The sequence below is a fragment of the Rhinopithecus bieti genome, unplaced genomic scaffold (assembly GCF_001698545.2).
Source record: "Rhinopithecus bieti isolate Rb0 unplaced genomic scaffold, ASM169854v2 scaffold_24392, whole genome shotgun sequence".
NCBI classification, from domain to species: domain Eukaryota; kingdom Metazoa; phylum Chordata; class Mammalia; order Primates; family Cercopithecidae; genus Rhinopithecus; species Rhinopithecus bieti.
Genome location: NW_016812542.1, coordinates 3,678,802 through 3,696,248, shown reverse-complemented (window position 1 = coordinate 3,696,248; position 17,447 = coordinate 3,678,802). Strand labels below are relative to the sequence as shown.

Below are 17,447 nucleotides of genomic sequence, written 5' to 3'. Positions count from 1 at the left end.
AATGCATTGCCAGACCCCTTTCCCAGTGTTAGGTGGGTCCCCAAATGAGCATTTCTAACAAATTCCTGGGTGATGCTGATGTTGCTGGTTGGAGGAACACACTTTGAGAACCATTAACCTCCCTCTGTTCATAAACTGTGACCTTGAAAACCGACACAGTCAATGTCTGTTTCAGCTTCACTCTAAGAACTTCTTGAGGTCAAGGGCCCATCGGGCCAGGTTCTCCCCATCAGGGAGTCCATCACATCAGGGACAATGAACTCCCCAGGGACAGAAGCTATGTCTCTCCTGTCATCCCAGGAGCCCTTTGCAGGGTGCAGTCAGGCTAAGGGTGTGTCTCCCCACTGGCCCTCCTGGCTCCGCAACCCAGCCCAGCAGCACTCACTTGGAGCTGGCCCTGGAGTGGCTGAAGGACAGGTCCTTGTTGCAGGAGATGGGCGGGACATACACGGGGTCCTGCTTGGAGGCACAGGAGGGTGGGCGCACAGGGCACTTCTTCACGGCCTTCTGACCACTGCAGGTGCTGTAGAAGCTGTAGCGGTTCTGGGTGGTCTTGTGGCCCTTGCTGCCCAGCGTGCCCTTGCGCAGGGTGCCCCGTGGGTCACAGTAGAGGTCGGGCTCACTGCGGCTCGCCTTGATTTTCTGCATGAAGCAGATGTCGCTGCCTGCTCCAGTGGTGTTACAGCTGCCCCGGGGATAGTGTCGGCTCCAGTTCTCCATCTGGCTGTAGGAGCTGAAGCGCCTGTTGTCAGGCTCCCGCTTGAGGGTTCCATTGTAAATCTGGCCAGGGAAAGGGAGAAAAGCTCAGTCAAGGTTCCTAAATGGGGGTCCTGGATCCAGTGGGGCATGAGATACAGCCCTCCCCAGCCCCCATAATAACGCTCAGAGAATCCCAGAATGTTTGGCGTGGAAGGAACCTGAGCCATCATCTGATATATTACTTTTCTAACTGCAAACTGTGACACATTACGGATTATAAAGTCAATTTAGAAGACTGTGACCATCATTTTTAAAAAGATGGAATAGAATAATATATCCTGGAATATAAAATATCAGAGTGCAGTGCAGGTAGTAAAGTCACACATTGTTTTGTGAAACAGTGTATGGGTACTGGATTGCAACATACAATGCATTTATTACTGTGAATTGCTGTCAATAAAGTTTGACAACCTCTGATCTAATCCCACATGGTACAGTCCAGGAGGGGGAGTTGGAGCCCCAGAGGAAAGTGACCTTCTAGTAGTCACTCAGTGAGAAAAGGACAAAACCCAGACTTGAGCCTGGGTCTCCAAGCCCTATGCCATTCCCAGACACCAGCAGCTTCTCACATAGCCAGCCTTCTTTGGCCCCTTATACTCAGCACACAGAAACGTCTATTCTGGCCAGGACTGTTTTCTAGTGTTCTTTTCTGCTAGACTCTTCATCTTGCCTCCCTTCTTCCAGGGCAAGAAGCAAAGGGTAACAGATCACCTCAAATGCCAAACAGGGATGATATTCCTGCTCCCTGGGCCCTTTCACAAGGGACCGTGAGCTACGGGCCTGCTTGCACACATGGAGGCAGGCCTGGGGCTGCAGGGTGGGGTACAGGGAGGGCCTCCTGGGCTTTGTTGTTAGGCTGGCAATGGGGAGAAGCCGGGCAGAAGCTCAATCCAGCATGAAAACATACAACAGACAATGAGGTGCCCCAGGGGCTCTGTGTGAGCCCAAGCGGGGAGTTGGCCTCCTTGGGACGAGCCTGTGAGGTTGGAGACTTGGTGGGAATTAGCTCTGGAACAGAACTCTCCAAGGAGGACTTTCCCAGGAGCTCACAAGCTGGTGGGTCTGACCTGCTCCAACTTGTTCTCAGAGTAGAGGATCAACATCGAGTCTGATAAAAAATGTCTTCACACAGGTGCTGACTTGGGACTCACCTTTGCTGGGATGGGCCAGGGCCAAACCCAGCAACCCAGGGCCTGCCTGCCCACCCCTGCCCCTCCCTGAGAGACAGAGAGAGAGAGAGAGAGAGTACATGTGTGTGTAGGGGGGAGGTCGTTAGGCAACTGGGTAATTCCCTTCCACACCAGATCTAGCCACACAAGGCTGGGGAGAGGCTGGCACTCAACTTGGTCCTTTTTCATCTCTGCAGGGAGTCACAGACAGCAGGAAACTCCCATGGTTTGAGCTCCCAGAAAGACTGGGTGTCAAACCACCAGTCAGAAGTTGCATCCAAAACTCAGAAGCCACAGACTGTTAACCTTGGCAATGGCCTGCTCATCCCCTTCACCCACACACCCAGCTGTGCACTCAGGCAGGCACAATTTTCTTCCCCAAACTGGGTCAAACCAACCTACCCCAAAGAGAACTGGTGTCTGGTTGTTGGGAGAGGCATAGATGGACAATCACAAGGCATGGGGAGAGGAGCTGGGCAATTTTCTGAGCATCTGGGTATGGAAAGCGTGTCCTGCAGATTACAGGCAAAATATGCCATGAAAGCCTTTATAAATGGCCACACCCTCCATTCTCCTCTCAGGGGAAGGAAGGTGGCAGATGACAACATGGAGGGGGAAGCCCAGCATTGCCAAAGGGCGAAGAGCCAGCTAAGCCTTAAATGGAAACACAACAAGGAGCACCCTTGTTCTCCGTAAATGACACGCCTGGACGTCATCTCAGACACCTGATGAGAAGCCCAAACACTCATCCTGGCCCAAACCCAGCAAAGATGTGATCATGCTGATTGAGCCTCTCAGAGGCTTTGGGCTTTGCTTTCCTGTGCTGGGAAAAGGAGCAGCTGGCAGCCTTGCCAAGTCTCAGCCAGGGTGGGCTGCCCACAGGGAATGCACACTGGCTGCACCCACAGGGGAGCGGGCAAGGTGGGGAAGGCAGGGACGTCCCCATAGGACTGCATTTCCCAGCCTCCCACCGTCAGCCACACCCCAGTGGCATCACCCATTCCTGGGAATTCCACCCCAGCTCCTAGTGTCATGGTGCTGGTGGGCTGTGCTGCCTGAGGACAGCTGGGTATGACTCTCTCCAATCATCATGGCCTTTTGCTGTCACTTTGACAAGCAGGAGTAAAGTCTCCTCTCAGTTAGACCCCATCCTCCCCAAGTACCATGAGGGGGCCTGGATTCCCTCCAAGGCACGAGGAGGTGAACTGCTACCAGCTCTCCCTGCACAAATGGCCTGGGACCTGGATGAAGCCTGTAGCCTTGAAGACTGAAATGGCAGCAACTGCCTGGGAATCGAGGTGCTTCCTCCAGTTCACTGGGCTGAGACCTACAAAGTGGAGGAAGACCCAGGGTCAAGAACACAGACTCTGGAGCCAGCCTGCCCTGGCCTTGTCTGTTGCCCAGTGCCTCAGTTTTTCCATCTGTAAAACTAGTATAATTATACCCAACATAGAGGATTGTTGGGAGAATCCAATGAACTAATGTTAGGAAAGCACTCAGGACGGTCCATGACATGAGTGTTTGCTCAGTAGGGACATCGTATCCCTCTGACTCTCAGACTGGGCACAGGTTGGCTGCCTTAGGACTTGGTTCCTAAAGGAGAGATTGTATGTCACCCGTGACATACCTAAGGGAGCTACCAGGTGTCATAAGAGGGAGGATGAACCCAGGAAGCCAAGACAGTCCAGGAAAGGTATGTGCACCAGTATCAGAGCCCCATGCTAGTCTCACCCCACAGACACAAAACAGTTCTAAATATGTCTCAGAGAAGTGGAGGAGCATGGTCTGCCCAGATGGAGCACCTCGAGTGAAGCCAGGCTTTATCACAAATGGTGCAGTGTTTCTTTACGTGGGTGCTGTCGGCACCTGAGGCAGAACAGTTCTTTGTATAGGCTGTCCCAAGCATCCCAGGATGTTTAGTGCCCCATCCTCCAGGCTCTAAATGCCAGTAATGCCTCACAGTCATTGCAAAATGCCGCCAAACATTTCAAAATGTGCATTGCAAAATGCCTCCACACATTTCCAAACACTGTCTTCCAGGTCCCGGGCGAGGAGCTGCAGCCAGAAGAGGATGCACGGACAGTGCACGTGTGCCTGTTGCAGGTGGGAGAGCTTCACTGCCAAGGCCAGCTCTCCCAGCCACACCCCCACATTCAGATGGCAATCTGCCGGCAGTGCCTGGCTCTTTGAATACAAAGGACAGTGACACACATACAACCTCTTGTCTGGTTATCCCATGGATCAGAACATTCCAGAGGCTGGAAACTCAATTTCCTGGGAGCAGAGTTGATTACTCTGCCAGACAACAGGCTAGACTGGACAGCCAGACAGAAATCCAGAGTATTCCGAGAGACATGTTTCTTCACTGGAGACCAGTGGGGCTTTGGAGGGTTCTCACAGTCCAAGGTGAGCCAGGAAAAGCTGCTTTTAGCTAGGAGCCCCCAGCCAGTCCCTGCTCTGCCGTCTGCTTGTATAATTCCCCTTCTCCCCTTCCTTCTTGGAGAAGTGGGATGTTTTAACCCCACACTGAAAGCTCCCCTCTATTCCTGTCCCTCATTAAGTCAGGAAGCTCTCAGAGGCCAACCCCTCCTTTATAGGCAAGGAGACAGTCCCAGTGAAGCAATACAAGCCCCAGATCCAGGGCCTCAAAGAACTGAACATGACCAGTTGCCCCTTGAGGGAGCCATTCAGTGTGGAGTGGCCCCCAAAGCTGGAAAAGCTCCTGATTGCCCAAATCATCAGATAGGGTAGTAGCCATTCAAAAAGAGATGGCATCCTCCTGTCCTTCCATTAGAGAGTCCTTATTGACCCTCCTCTTTTACACCCCTACTGCCCAGGCTCTGGCTCTGGCTCCCATCAGCTTACCACCAGGCCACTCCAGTGCCCCCACATGGCCCCTGCCCAGCCCCCAGGGCTCTGGTCCCTGCCTTGTGATGCCATCACTCCACCTTCCTCAGGGAAAGCTTTCATCAGCCCTTGCCACACTGGAGAACCTACAGTGTCTGCTCCTTACAAGACAAACTTCTCAGCCCAGCCCCACCCTGCCTGTCCAGCCATCTCTTCCCCTCCCCAGCACACTAAGCTGCCCCATGACCTCAGCCACATCCCGGGCTCCCTGCTTCTGTTCAGATGCTCCTCCACCCTGAACAGCTTTTCCTCACCTGCCGCCTCCTAAATGCTGTATTTCTCTAAGGCCTCTTCTCAACCTGTCATCTCCAGAAGGCCTGTTCTAACCCAGCCGTGTCTCCATAACAACCAGAATTGGAATTATTTGCCCTTACAGCCAGGGGCCTCTGGTCTTGTTTGTTTTCTAGTTGCTAATGTAGGTTTCTGTCTTTTCCCTGAGCTCTCCAGGGCAAAGATGCCCTTAATTGTGCCTAAAACAGGGCTGAGCTCACAGCAAGAGCTCAGGGAAAGGTGAACTGTGACTGTGAGAATTTGTGCTAGGGATGGAGATTCAGGATGCTGATGGCACTGGAATTCCCACAGTCTCCAGGGCAGAGAAGAGAGAGGAGGCACCATGAGTAAAGTGGGCTGGCAGGAGGTAGGGCCGTTCTAGGCAGGGTGAGGCAGCCTGTGCTGGTGCACGGCATGGGGTCTAGCTGTGATGTCCAGAATGCTTCCCTTTACCCCTTGACCTGAGCAAAGCAGCTGGGTGGTTGAACCCAGAGAATTTTATCCAGATCTAGCTGGACAGACAGAAGCTGCCGGGCTCCTTGGGAGCTGGGTATGTGCCTGGCAGGACAAGATGAAAAGAGTGTCTGTGTCCCCAGCTATTAGCCCATTTTGAAACCAAGCTTCTGCCAGCAGGGTGGGGCCGGCCAAACCTGTTCTCCAGCGAGACACACCCTGGTCTGCCTGCCGAGTCACACACCCAGCAGTGTCCAACAGGGCCATCTTCAGCAGCGTGATCTCCCAAGGCCCTTTTCATGAAAGGGAGTGCATGCACAGTTTCATGGAGTCCTCGTGCCTCTCAGGCCTGGTGAGGGCTTGCTGGAGAAAGAACCTTGATTAGATGCCTTTCAAGGACAGGTTCCATTTGCCACTTGCCTAGTACCTGCCACTCCCCACTCAGTGCCCAGGTAAGGGGCTCTCATGTACTAGGCATGTAGTGACCCTTGTTCATCTTGCTGGGATTTCAGTCAGGACCGGGGGATTGGGTAGAGCTGACCTGTCACAAGGAGCACCTCGCATGTGGCTTAGTGGCGCTGCTCTCACCCTCTCTAGGGGTTTGGAGAGTGCAGGTGATCTCCCAGCAAAGCTGCCAAGATTGGGGCACACAGGGCTCCAGGAGGTTGAGAATCTTCCCAAAGGGGTAGGGGTGGCTGCTTATTCAGCAGTCTGAGTCAGCATGGGAACCACTGGGGCCTGAGTCACAACAGATGGGACTTCAGCAGGGGAAGTGTTGATCCCTGCCTCCTGACTCCTCTGGGCATGGCTCCTTCTCTGAGAAGCAGTAGGTTCCACCCTGGGCTGGCCCTCCTTTCTTTTCCTGGCACACTGCTTTGGGCAGAGTAGCCCCAATGCTCAGAAGCCCTGACGTCTGGACACAGAACAATACCATTTGGCCTTCGAGGAGGTGTGGTGGGTGTACCTCACTGTGGGTCCTCAAAGGCAGAGGGAGCTGCACCCACAATGCCACCGCCAGCACCCCGAGACCAGCAGTGCCCACCCAGGTGAGAACTCCAGAAGGCACTTGCTAAGTGCTACTGAACTGAAGTCGCTAAGTGTCCACTGAGAGAAGGCACAGCAGAAGCCACAAACACCCTGATGCCCAGTGCAGGCACATGTTGCCACCTGAAGTTTTAAAATGTAAAAAAAATGTAAAAGTTTTGGTGCCTGTCCTCAGAGTAGAGACTTCCCCAGAGATCTGGTTAATAATGGTCAGTGTCCCTTATAAGCTTTGAAAAGCAGAAACAGTGAGCATACTTCAATCACGCCAGTATTAACAAATGTCTACGGATAACTGAGGACAACTTTTCTAAGCAGAAAACATCCTATAAAACTGTGTAGCTTGTGGGTCTTTTGGGAAGATGCTGCTTTCTCCAGTGAGGCCCCGATTCTGGGATAAAGAAGGCATCTTAGCCTCTGGGGCTCCAGGCTCTACGCCTGCCTGCAAAGGTCAGGTCCATGGCAGTTCCAAGCCTGGTGTGGGGGCAACATGCGCTGTACAGCCCAGTGCCTAGCCGACACCTGGTGCTCCATCAACACGAACACGCAGCTATGCCAGCTCCTGCACCAGCTCCATCTCCGCTTCCTGCTCCCTGCCTATTTACTGCACTGTGGGAAAAAGCAGGTTTTCCGAAATGCTTCTCTTTTACCTTTCCCCCTCTATACCTGAGAAATAGGTTTTTTCTCAGCTCCTAACACTGCTAGGATGGGTTTGCAAACAAGAACCTAAGTTTTCATACACAGATATGTCTGTTTCCTTTCGGAAGGGAAATCCCTGGCAGGCGTTTGCCACTTCAAACGCAGCTCTCACAGCCCGAGTGGTGGAGGACCCCTGGCCCTCAGCATCTCCCTTCCATGGCCCCAGACAAGTGGAAGGCATGGTCATTCTGCCCTCCAGGAGCCCCGTGTTCTGAGGTCATAGCTTCTGGCTTTCAAACCCAGAGGCTGGTTCAACTGTACCAGAGATGGTTCGTCATGAAGAGGGAAAGCTGAGGGGGCCATCCTGATATGAAATATCTCCTGGAGTCCTGGATGATGGGCCAGCACCCCGGAAGAGCACCCTTGAGGGTCAGGAAGATTCCACTGGGCCAGATGCCCCCCATCCTATACTGGGAAGTTGGAGGGAGAGGCTGGCCGGCCCCAGAGCCACCCCAGGCACTGAACCAGGAGGTGCTTTCCAGTCCTGGGAAGAAGAGAGCCAAAGGCTAGGAGGTGGCAGCATCCTGAAGGGCAGGTGCTTACCTGGCCCAGAAAAGAGCTCCCTGGAGACCCAACAGTGGAAAGAAACCACTCCTGCTGTTTGAGACAGCTCTGTAGCCCAGGCTGGAGTGGAGTGGTGCCATCATGGCTCACTGCAGCCTCAACCTCCTGGGCTCAAGCAATCCTCCCAACTCAGCCTCTCAAGCAGATGGGACCACAGGTGCACACCACCATGCGCAGCTGATTTTTAAATTTTTCTGTGAGACAGGGTCTCCCTGTGTTGCCCAGGCTGATCTCAAACTTCTGGCCTCAAGTTATCCTCCTACCTCAGTCTCCCAGAGTGCTGGGATTACAGGTGTGAGCCACTGTGCCTGGCCTGTTAGTCAAGAATTTTACATGAAGGGAGAGACACTTGGCTGGGCCCCTCAGTGCTCGGGTAACAGATCTCACTTTTGGAAGAGGAGCATGTGTGCATGCACACTCACACATGGACACATACACTTCTATATGCAGTCCCCACCTGCTCACATGGGACAGACATCCCATGCCAAAAGTGGACTCAGGTAGGGAAGGTCTTTGGAAGTTGCTTGAGCATATCTTGAACACCATCGCTGGTGTGGCGCTTCCCAGTGTGCAAAGGGCTTCCCTGTTCATCACCTTGTGATTATCTCCCACCTGGCCAATGAGGTAGCAGGGCAGAGAGCAGTAGCTTTGTTCTGTTTGTGAGCATATTAAGCTCAGAGAACTTTAGACTGGTCCAAGGCCACACAGCTAAGATGGGGCAGACCCTAAGCCAGGACTCAGGTCTTTGGTGTCTCTTACAGTGATTATCCTCCAGCCACTCTGCTACCAGAGTCTGGTGACACAAACAAAGCCTACAGGGCAAAAAGTTTCTGTAGCTAAGGGGGCCCTCTACAGAAATTCTAGCATCTCTGGCCAGTTGCTGGCCCTGACTCCTGGAAGACCCCATCCCCAGTGGTTCTAGACACAGGAGGTGCCAGCCCTTCTTCTTTGAGCCAACTGTGGGAGGTTCTTGAAGACATTTAAGAAGTGTGTAGTTACTTAGCCGTGTGTCACGATTCTAATGCCCAAAGACCTGGGCTGGAAGACCATCTGTGCCAAGGGATGCCATGCCTGTGGCAAGGAGATCTTGTGGTCATGACAACTGTTCTGTCCTGGCCAGGACAGTGAGAATGAAGGTGCAGTGAGTAATGGGAGTGTGACTGTTTGGTTCCTCTCCATCCATCTTTTGCTCTAAACGCACCACTGAGCACACACAATTGGGGCTGAGAAAACAGGGACTTGTGTTAAAGCTGGCACCTGAAGCTGAGCCCTGGATCTTCTGGAACTCCTCCAGTCTTGCTGAGCTACTGGTGTGGTCAGGAAGGAGGAGGAAGGAGGGAAGGGTCCCTGGCTACCCCTGAGCACCCCAACTCTGCTCCCAGCACTGTGGGACCTCCTGAGAGCTGATTAGGACCCCAGGTAGATATGAAAGAAGCTTGGGGACTTCCTGGGGGCCCTCTCCAGGTTGGCCACAGAAGGCAATCCTCCCACAGGGCTCAGCACCCAGCAGGCCCTGGTGAGTCCAGAGAACTATAGGTTCTCAGTCAGAAACATCCACCTTAAATGTGCCAGTTAAAAAAGTGTTCAGCCAGGCGTGGGGCTGGTCACCTCGGTGAGGGAAGGCTGTACTTCATGGCTCTTCTCTTCGGACCTCAGCTCTCCTACCTTGCCTGCTTTGGGAAAATTATCCTGAGCCATTAGCATATGATCCGGAATCTCCCCCAAGTGCTGGCCACGCACTACTGGTGGCTGTGGGGTGACTCCAGGGAAGTCAAGGACACAGCAATAACTAACATTGAAACTCATAGAAAGGACTTCTTTTTGCCATTTTGATTACTACAAGGAGAAAGTCTAGCTGGGTGTCAATATGTTTCTTTAATATTTGCCAACCTCCCTTTTAAGCAAAACAAAACCAAACAAACAAAACAAACAAACAAACAAAAAATTTTCTGTCAGGTAAAAGTACCTAGCTAGAATTAAATAATGTTATGTTTTTATTCTATTTACTATAATTGATTACCAAAGTTGTGGTTAGTCTTCATTTGTGGCAAAAGATACCGGTTTCTATCATTTGGGTGAGTGATATAAAGTTTCCTTTCAAAATAAATACATTGGAATAGCTGGGTATGGTGGCACGTGCCTGTAGTTCCAGCTACTTGGAAGTCTGAGGCGGGAGGATTGCTTGAACCCAGGAGTCAAGACCAACCTGGGCAACATAGTGAGACCCCGTCTCTAAAATAAATGCATGAATAAATAAACAAATGCACTGGAACTGATAAGTAATTCTTTAAATTTTAAGTAATTACTTTAAGTAAATAATAGTTGGTATGATTTTGCAAAAATTGTGACAGCAGAACGCAAATGACAGAGGTCTGGGAAACATGATTGCTCATAGTGGCAAAAATACCATGATGTGACAGTGTGACCAGGAGCCCTGAGTCAGGAGTCAGGAGACCATGTTCCATTCTTGGTCTCCCCTGCCTAGCTGTGCAGCCTCAGGCCGTCGCCTCACCTCTCTGAACCTTAGTTTTCCCAACTACAGCATGCCCTGTAAGGCTTCTTCTGAAGGAAGGCAGTTCAGCAGTCTGCGATTCACCCCTTGCTGAAGTCACAAGCAGCCTCCTTCCCAGCCTGTCTTCATCCCCTTCCAGGCCTCGCCCTTGGGCGCCCTGTGGGGGCGGGAGGGGAGGGGCTCCGGGTCTAGAGCTGCTTTTCTCCCCACCTGTGTCTCTACAGATCCCCTGTCCCCTCCCCGTGCCTGAGCTGATTTTGTTTTCAGCTGAGTTTGCTCTCCTGGGGCAGGCAGGCCTCCGTAGAGACATGCCAGGGCCCTGGGGGAGAAAGTAGAGCCTCACCCTTGCAAAGGGTAGGGATGGCTCTTCCACTTGCTTGGGAAATTCTGCTGCATTTGTCTCGCTGAGCCTAGTGACAAAAGGAAAACGCTCAAACCAGAAAAAAGGCACCAGAAGATCCCCCCAGGACTGTATTTTGATGACTTAATCCCATGCCTTGCTGGCTTCGAAACTTGGCCAGCAGGAGAGGCTTGGCCCACTTCTCCCCCTGCCCTTCTAGTCCTTCCCTCCTCTTGCTCTTCATACCCCCTGCAAAGTCCACTGGGGTCCAGACTCAGTTCTGCCAGATTTATCTGTGAGGTCACAGGCAAGTCCCTGCACTTTTCTGTGGTTTGATTTCCCTGCAAATAAAATGAGAATAACAAAGCCTGGTCCACCTACTGAGCTCACAAAGACTGAAGGATCAAGTCAGGAGATGAAAACACAAGCAGTTTGTACAAGTTCAAAATGCTTCAATAATTCAAGGGATTATTAAATAACCGGGGTGCCGCGGGTTGGAGCACTTCCCCCTTAAGAGCTGACTGAGAACACAGCACAGATGAAACAGCCTTGAAAGCCACCACCTGTGGCTCATTCAGAACCCAAGACCCCCTCCCCAGATGTCCAAGACTCAGAACTTAAGCTGGGGAAGCAAGGCTTGGAGGTCATCCGGTCCCACGCCTTCAATGACAGATGAGGAAACTGAGGCCTGGAGAGGTTTAAGTTAGCATGTGCTGCAAAATTTAGCTTTTAATTATATCTTCTTATGCTGTTGTTTTGTCTGTCATTTGTTTTCCACTATAATGTAAGGACTTTAAAGACTTGTTGGTTGAGTAGATTAGTTTTTGTCAGGGCCAAAAAAGAAAAAAAAAGAAAAGCCCAAAATGAAACTCCACCAATTTCTGCTGGAGCAAAATAAAAAAGTTTAGAATTATCCTTGATTCTTCAAATCTTCTCTCTAAAGTTTCATATTAGAGGAGAAGGAGAGAGAGCAACAGCCAACTCATCCAGAAGCTTCCTTCTCTGGAGAAGACAGAATTCCATCCTCTGTGGCCGGGGAATTGTCTGCCTCACAATATCTCATCAGAATGGAGGAAATCGAGCCCCAGGCCCATCCAAGCATAAGTGTTCCCAGCCTGGCCATCAACTCAGAGTGCTACACAACATGAATGGAAATGATTGAGGAAGACTTGTTGATTAGTGAAGCTAAAGGAAGAAGAACTGGCTTCTGTTGTCTCTGGGAAGAGTGGAGTTCCTTCCTGCAGACATCCTGAGAAGGACCCACTGCTGACCGCATCCTGGGCTGCCAAAGCTTGGTGCTCCCCACTTGCTAAGCAGCTGCCACATTGAGTCCCTTGGCAGTGACGAGTCTCCCTGCACATCCTAACCAAAATGCCCTGGCCTTCCCTCTCCACCCCCCTACAAGGATCCACACTGTCAGGACAGTGACTGTTGGGAGTCTGCCCTCTCCTGGGTCAGGTGCTCCTCCCTGGGGCAGGAGGCTGGAGGGGCCAGCATGCTCACTCAGACCCTAGGAACATTGTTGTGAGGTTGTGATGAAGGCCTGGCAGGCTTACGAGACCTCAGGAGCTGGCAACGTGAAACCAGTTGCCCTCCTTGGGGGGATGCCTATTCTTTGTGAACAGTCAGCAAGCCACTCTCAGACCGCAGCCCAGACCTAGGGGCATTCCTGCTCTGCCCTCCATCCTGTCTGCTAAGGGCAGCCCTCTCTCCTCTCATACTCAGTTCAAAGCTCAGCTCCTCCAGGAGCCGATCCCGACTTCCTGCACCTGGAGCTTGCCCTTGGAGGACACCACTTGCATTTGTTCACTGGAACCGTGTCCTCCTCCCTTTGCAAGCCCATGCTGCTGACATGGGGCCATTCTCTGACTTATCTTCCCAAAAGAGCGACACAGAAGCCAGACATCAGAGTTACAAGGAGGTGGTCTGAGCCACCGGCTAGTCTTGCTGATGATAAGCCTGAAGTCCAGCAGAAGAGGATTCCCCGACACAGTCACGGGGAACCAGCCCTCAGACCAGTGTTTCTTCCTTTTCTCCACATTCTCTCTGGACTCTAAAGGAGCCTCGCTGGCTTGCCCAGTCCTCAGTCAGGAGGCAGAGCCTCAACTCACCTGCCATGGAGGAGAGAGCAAGCCCAGAAAGGAGCTGCCCAACCCTAAAGGCAACAGAAGCTCCTTACGGGAAGCAGAGCCACTCTGATGGACTGTGGCTTGGAAAGGAGGGCCCCTCCCAAGGAGTACCCAGACACCAACGTTTGCCATAGGCTTCTCCTTCAGTTTAATACAAGGAGTGTCCCAGTGGCAGCAGTGTGTCTGTGAAAGCACACAGCGTGCTCCTTCCACAGGGAGAGGTGCCCCTGGAGCCGGCCCGCCCGCCCCTGCTCACTCACCTCCATTTTCTCTCAGAGGCACATTCTGTCCCTTGGCAAGTAGGATCATTGCCTCTTCATGTTGGGGTGAGAGCCTGGGGCCCTTCTAGGACCCTCCTATCTCCCAGGGCTGGGTGAGGGTGAGTCACAAGCTGGCAGCGGGGACACTGAGTTGGCAGACACATCAATTGCTCCCTCTCAGAGCAGGATCCGTACCTGCCTGGGAGTAGGAGGCTTTGGTCTACTATCAGTCCCTCACCTGGACTTTTCAAGAAAAGACGAGAGGCCCGGCAGGCACTGCCGAGGGAACCCAGCTCACACACCTGGAAAGTGGCATTTGGAGCTGAGACACACGGTTTGGAAAGAGGGAGTTGGGTCTAAGTCAGGGTAGTTATTCAGCAGAGCTACTTGTTGTGCCTCAGTTTCCCTGTCTGAGAAGCTAAAGTAAATGAAGTCCTACCATCTCTCCATCCTATTGCAAGGGCTAATTAACTGCTGTTTTCCTGGTGCCTGGAGTGCTCAGATGAAAGCAAGGAGGAAATTAAGAAGCTTTTATGCATCTGTAGGCTTGAAGCAAAAATCTGGGCTGGAGGAATTAACACTGCCTCTGACCCTGGAGGGACCACCACACAGGTTTTAGCTATGGGGCCCTGTAGCCACTCAGAGTCAGCTCTCAAGCCACATGCATCCCTAAGTGAGTCCTTGGCTATGATTTAGTCCAATTGCCTTGCTCCATAGTTGAGAAAGCCAAGGTCTAGAGAGGTGAAGGCCACTCCAGATCCCTCAGTTTGTAGCAGCCCAGCTGAGACTGGAATCCATGCCTCCCACTGCTGATGTGGTACGTCACATCCCTAAACTTCATACTGCTCTTTGAGATAGGAATTTTCACCCATTTCCGAGATAAGCAAGCTGAGGTTCAGCTAGATTAAGAACTTGACTACAGTCACACAGCTAGTTAAGGAGCAGACTTCACTAAGAGTCACACAGCTAGTGAAGTTCCTGGCCAAAGTCCAGGGTCAGGTGCTCCTCCACACTAGGCTGTCTCTGGGCATGGCCTCTGTTGCCTGTGGATTGGTAAGGACAGTCTGTTTCTGCTGCTGCTAGGGTAGGAGTCCTGCCGTGTTTCTCCCTGGCAGCCCCTCTGCAGTACCTGGCCCATGGCTCTGCCCTTGTGGACACTGGATTAGCATGGCTGTGACTGAGGGTGAACCACCAATCTGGGGAGCACTGTGCTTGGCTTCCCCATCCCCTACTGGAGTGTGGTGCAACCCCAGTCCTCTCATCTGTAACAGAGGCTTCATCCACATTTCTTCAGGTCTAGGGTGGCCAAGATCAGTTCTCCTTAGGGTAAGGGTCCCTAGTACATTGTCCACAAGATTCTGTCACAATGGGATCGTCAAACACAGACATATCAGTTAGGCAAGTACAACTGAGAAGAAGCTGGGAGAAAGATTTGCTAGTAAGTCCTGGGTTAAAGTGGAGAAATGGGGTCAATGAATAGGACGATGCCAAGACAAAGGCAGAATTCTCGCTTGTTATATTCTGGGAATTCTCACTTTCAGGTATGCCAGGCTGGATTTAACTGAGTGATTCAATGTGGCAGTCACCATGGTCACCCTGTTCCAGACCTTCCGCTGGTGATGCCTGAACGGTTTTCCTCTCTACTGATTAGATCCTGAGCAGGGTGGTGCAGTACAATCCACTACCTAAGAACTTTTTACTTGGTAGGACTCCCAGAAGAACTGAATGCTCAGGGTGCACTTCTTGATTTGAAAATAAGTAAACCCTTTGGAGCTGAAGATGATAGACAAAAGGATTGTCATCTTAATCCAGAACCATTCCCTGGAAATCAAAATTGCCCACACACCTCAGCTTCATTGAGGACAAACCCATGTGATCAAGGCCTATTTTCAGCTTTGGAGTAGAAAGGCTGTGCCTTTCCATGGCTCCAGCTCTCTATTGCCTGCATCCTGGTCTTTGCTGACCCAGAGGAAGATATTCAAGGGACATATTACAAGGAGAACTAAGATGGGACAAAAATCCTCCTTTTCTCACCAGAAATGCTGCAGCCTAAAGTAATTCTGCTTCTGCTGGGTCCCTAGCCTAGGAGAGGAGCATGTAAAGGAGTGTTGTTTTTATTACAGGAATGAGTGGGGAGACATCGTGATGGACGGTTGCCAGATTTAACAAATAGATAGACAGCGCATATAGTTATATTTGAATTTTACATAAACAACAAATAATTTCTAAGTTAAGGCATGTCCCAATTATTGTATTTTGTTGTATTTTATCTGGTAACCCGGCCCGGAAACCCATTAATGTTTATAGCCAAGTGAACCCAGCTTGAGTCTAGGAAGGGAAAAACAGAGCCTCTCTCCTGCCTCTTTTGAGCTAGGCTGACTCCCCATGGGGAGAGTAGGCCTGGTTGGAGGGTTGGGAAGGGAAGAAATGAAGGGACTCAGATTCATGAGTGTCTTGCAGATCCCTAAATTTTAGTATTTAGTGTTTAGTTGTAATGTTCAAATATTGAGAATGTGGAAACCCGCAGAACAGCAGTCATAAGAAGTGCAAATGTCTGGGGTAATGAAAACAAACACCACTAGGTGAGGAGTTAAGAGGTCAGAGATCTAGTCTGCTGTATCAGTAACCAGCGGTGTTGCCTTCAAGGAGTAATTTCTCCTCTCTGGGCCTGCATTTCCTCAACTGTAAAATGCAAACAGTGTTGGGCTCTAATATTTCACAGGTCTGGTGCTGAGAATCAGAACAGCATAACTGAGTATGCAGCTGAGAAATCAGGCAGCAAGGCGAAAACCTGCCCCATCTTCTGCTCCATCTCACCATCTGCTTCCTCTCCCTGAGGTCTGTGGGACTCTGAGGTTCCAACGTTGTCCTTCAGCAGATCCTTCTGCCTGAAGGAGGAGGAGGCTGGCGTGGCCAGCAGAGAGCAGGACATGGACTGGGCCAATGACTTTCTTTGGAGCAGTCTTTTATTTTCCTTAAGCCCTTAGATGCTTTTTGTGTGTCACACTATCTTTGTTCCAACTTTTATTTTATTATAAGAAAGCCTCTCTACATTCAATTTGTGAAGTGAATAATCATAAAATTAAAAATAATATGATGATTGTTTTTTAATTACAAGGCTATTATTGATACAGACTATAAGGTAAAACTATAAGGTAGGACCATTGCTTTTAAACATTTTAGAGCCTTCTTTTGGAATTGCCTACAGATCCTTTACATATTTAAATGAGATATGTACAGGAGGTGACAAAGCTTTGCTATTTGAGGATGGTTTGATATTTAAAACTAGAGTCAGATCTGAGGAGTGAGGTGCTCCAAGTGAGTAATATTATTTCTGGTCAAACCCAGGTCATGACAATAAAGAAATGAGACTGGTTTTCTTATCTGGCTCCTGAAATGATGCTGAAGACAGTTCTAAAATTTTAGGGGTTCTAGAAACATTCTGAGCAATGGCAGTATTGGTGTCATGCTCCAGTACAGAAACTAATGCCTTTATCCTATTTGTCTGTTGACCTCTGTGCTTCTAACTTGACTGCAAGTTCATTGAGGGCAAAGTCAGATTCTTTTCAACTGTGTTTCTGTAGCGTGCCTCACTCACTGCTGTGCCTCAGCAATTGCTCAATACAAGTTGGCTGACCAAGTGAATATAAAGTATCTGCAGCAAATGACCCTTCATCAGCTCTCAAAAGCTCCTGAAAATATGCTGATGATGCTTGTGCAGATAAACTACACCCTCCTCCCCACCCTCCGTGCCTTCTGCCGCCATATTGGTTTCACCAGAGGGGAGGAATAACATTGTCCTGTGCCAGTTGTACCATCCATGGGAAAATCCCACAGACATAGGATTATCTCATGCCGCAGATCTCTATTGCCTTTTTGCCTGCTCTCCTTCTCCCTATGTCTGGACCCCGTTTGGTTTTGCCCAGGTTTCATCTGATTATATGTCTGGCTCCAGTATCAATTATTCCACTTCCTCCCTACTTGGCCTCCTTCCTCTGCCAAATCTTCATGTGTGCTCAGCTCTTCCCTCTTCCCATAGCCTCTCCCGAACTGAGAGGAGATGGGACGTGCCTCAGCAGCTACCCTGCCATGAGTCATGTCTGCAGTCCTGCCAGCGAAGGAGCAAGGAGGGTTGGGTCTTAGGGTGTGGAGAAGGAAAGAGATTTTCACTGGTTGTCAGAAAATGGGCACAGGGTGGGGTGGGGACAGTTTGGGAGCATTAAAAGCTAGTGAGATGACTGAGGACTGAGTTAATTAACCAGAAGTGAAATGTTCAACATGGGCAAAATAAAGATTTTCTTTTCTTTCCTTCCTTCCTTCCTTCCTTTCTTCCCTCCCTCCCTC

The 17,447-nt window shown here is 50.8% G+C and overlaps 1 protein-coding gene across 1 annotated transcript in view; it reads right to left on the bottom strand.

Annotated features, from left to right (window-relative positions):
• Positions 1–17,447, bottom strand: part of PKP1 (plakophilin 1) — a 49,976-nt gene that overhangs the window by 19,611 nt on the left and 12,918 nt on the right. The window contains exon 3 of the mRNA XM_017896596.1: positions 386–780. Within this exon, the coding sequence (XP_017752085.1) occupies positions 386–780 (395 nt within the window). The remainder of the gene's footprint in view (positions 1–385; positions 781–17,447) is intronic.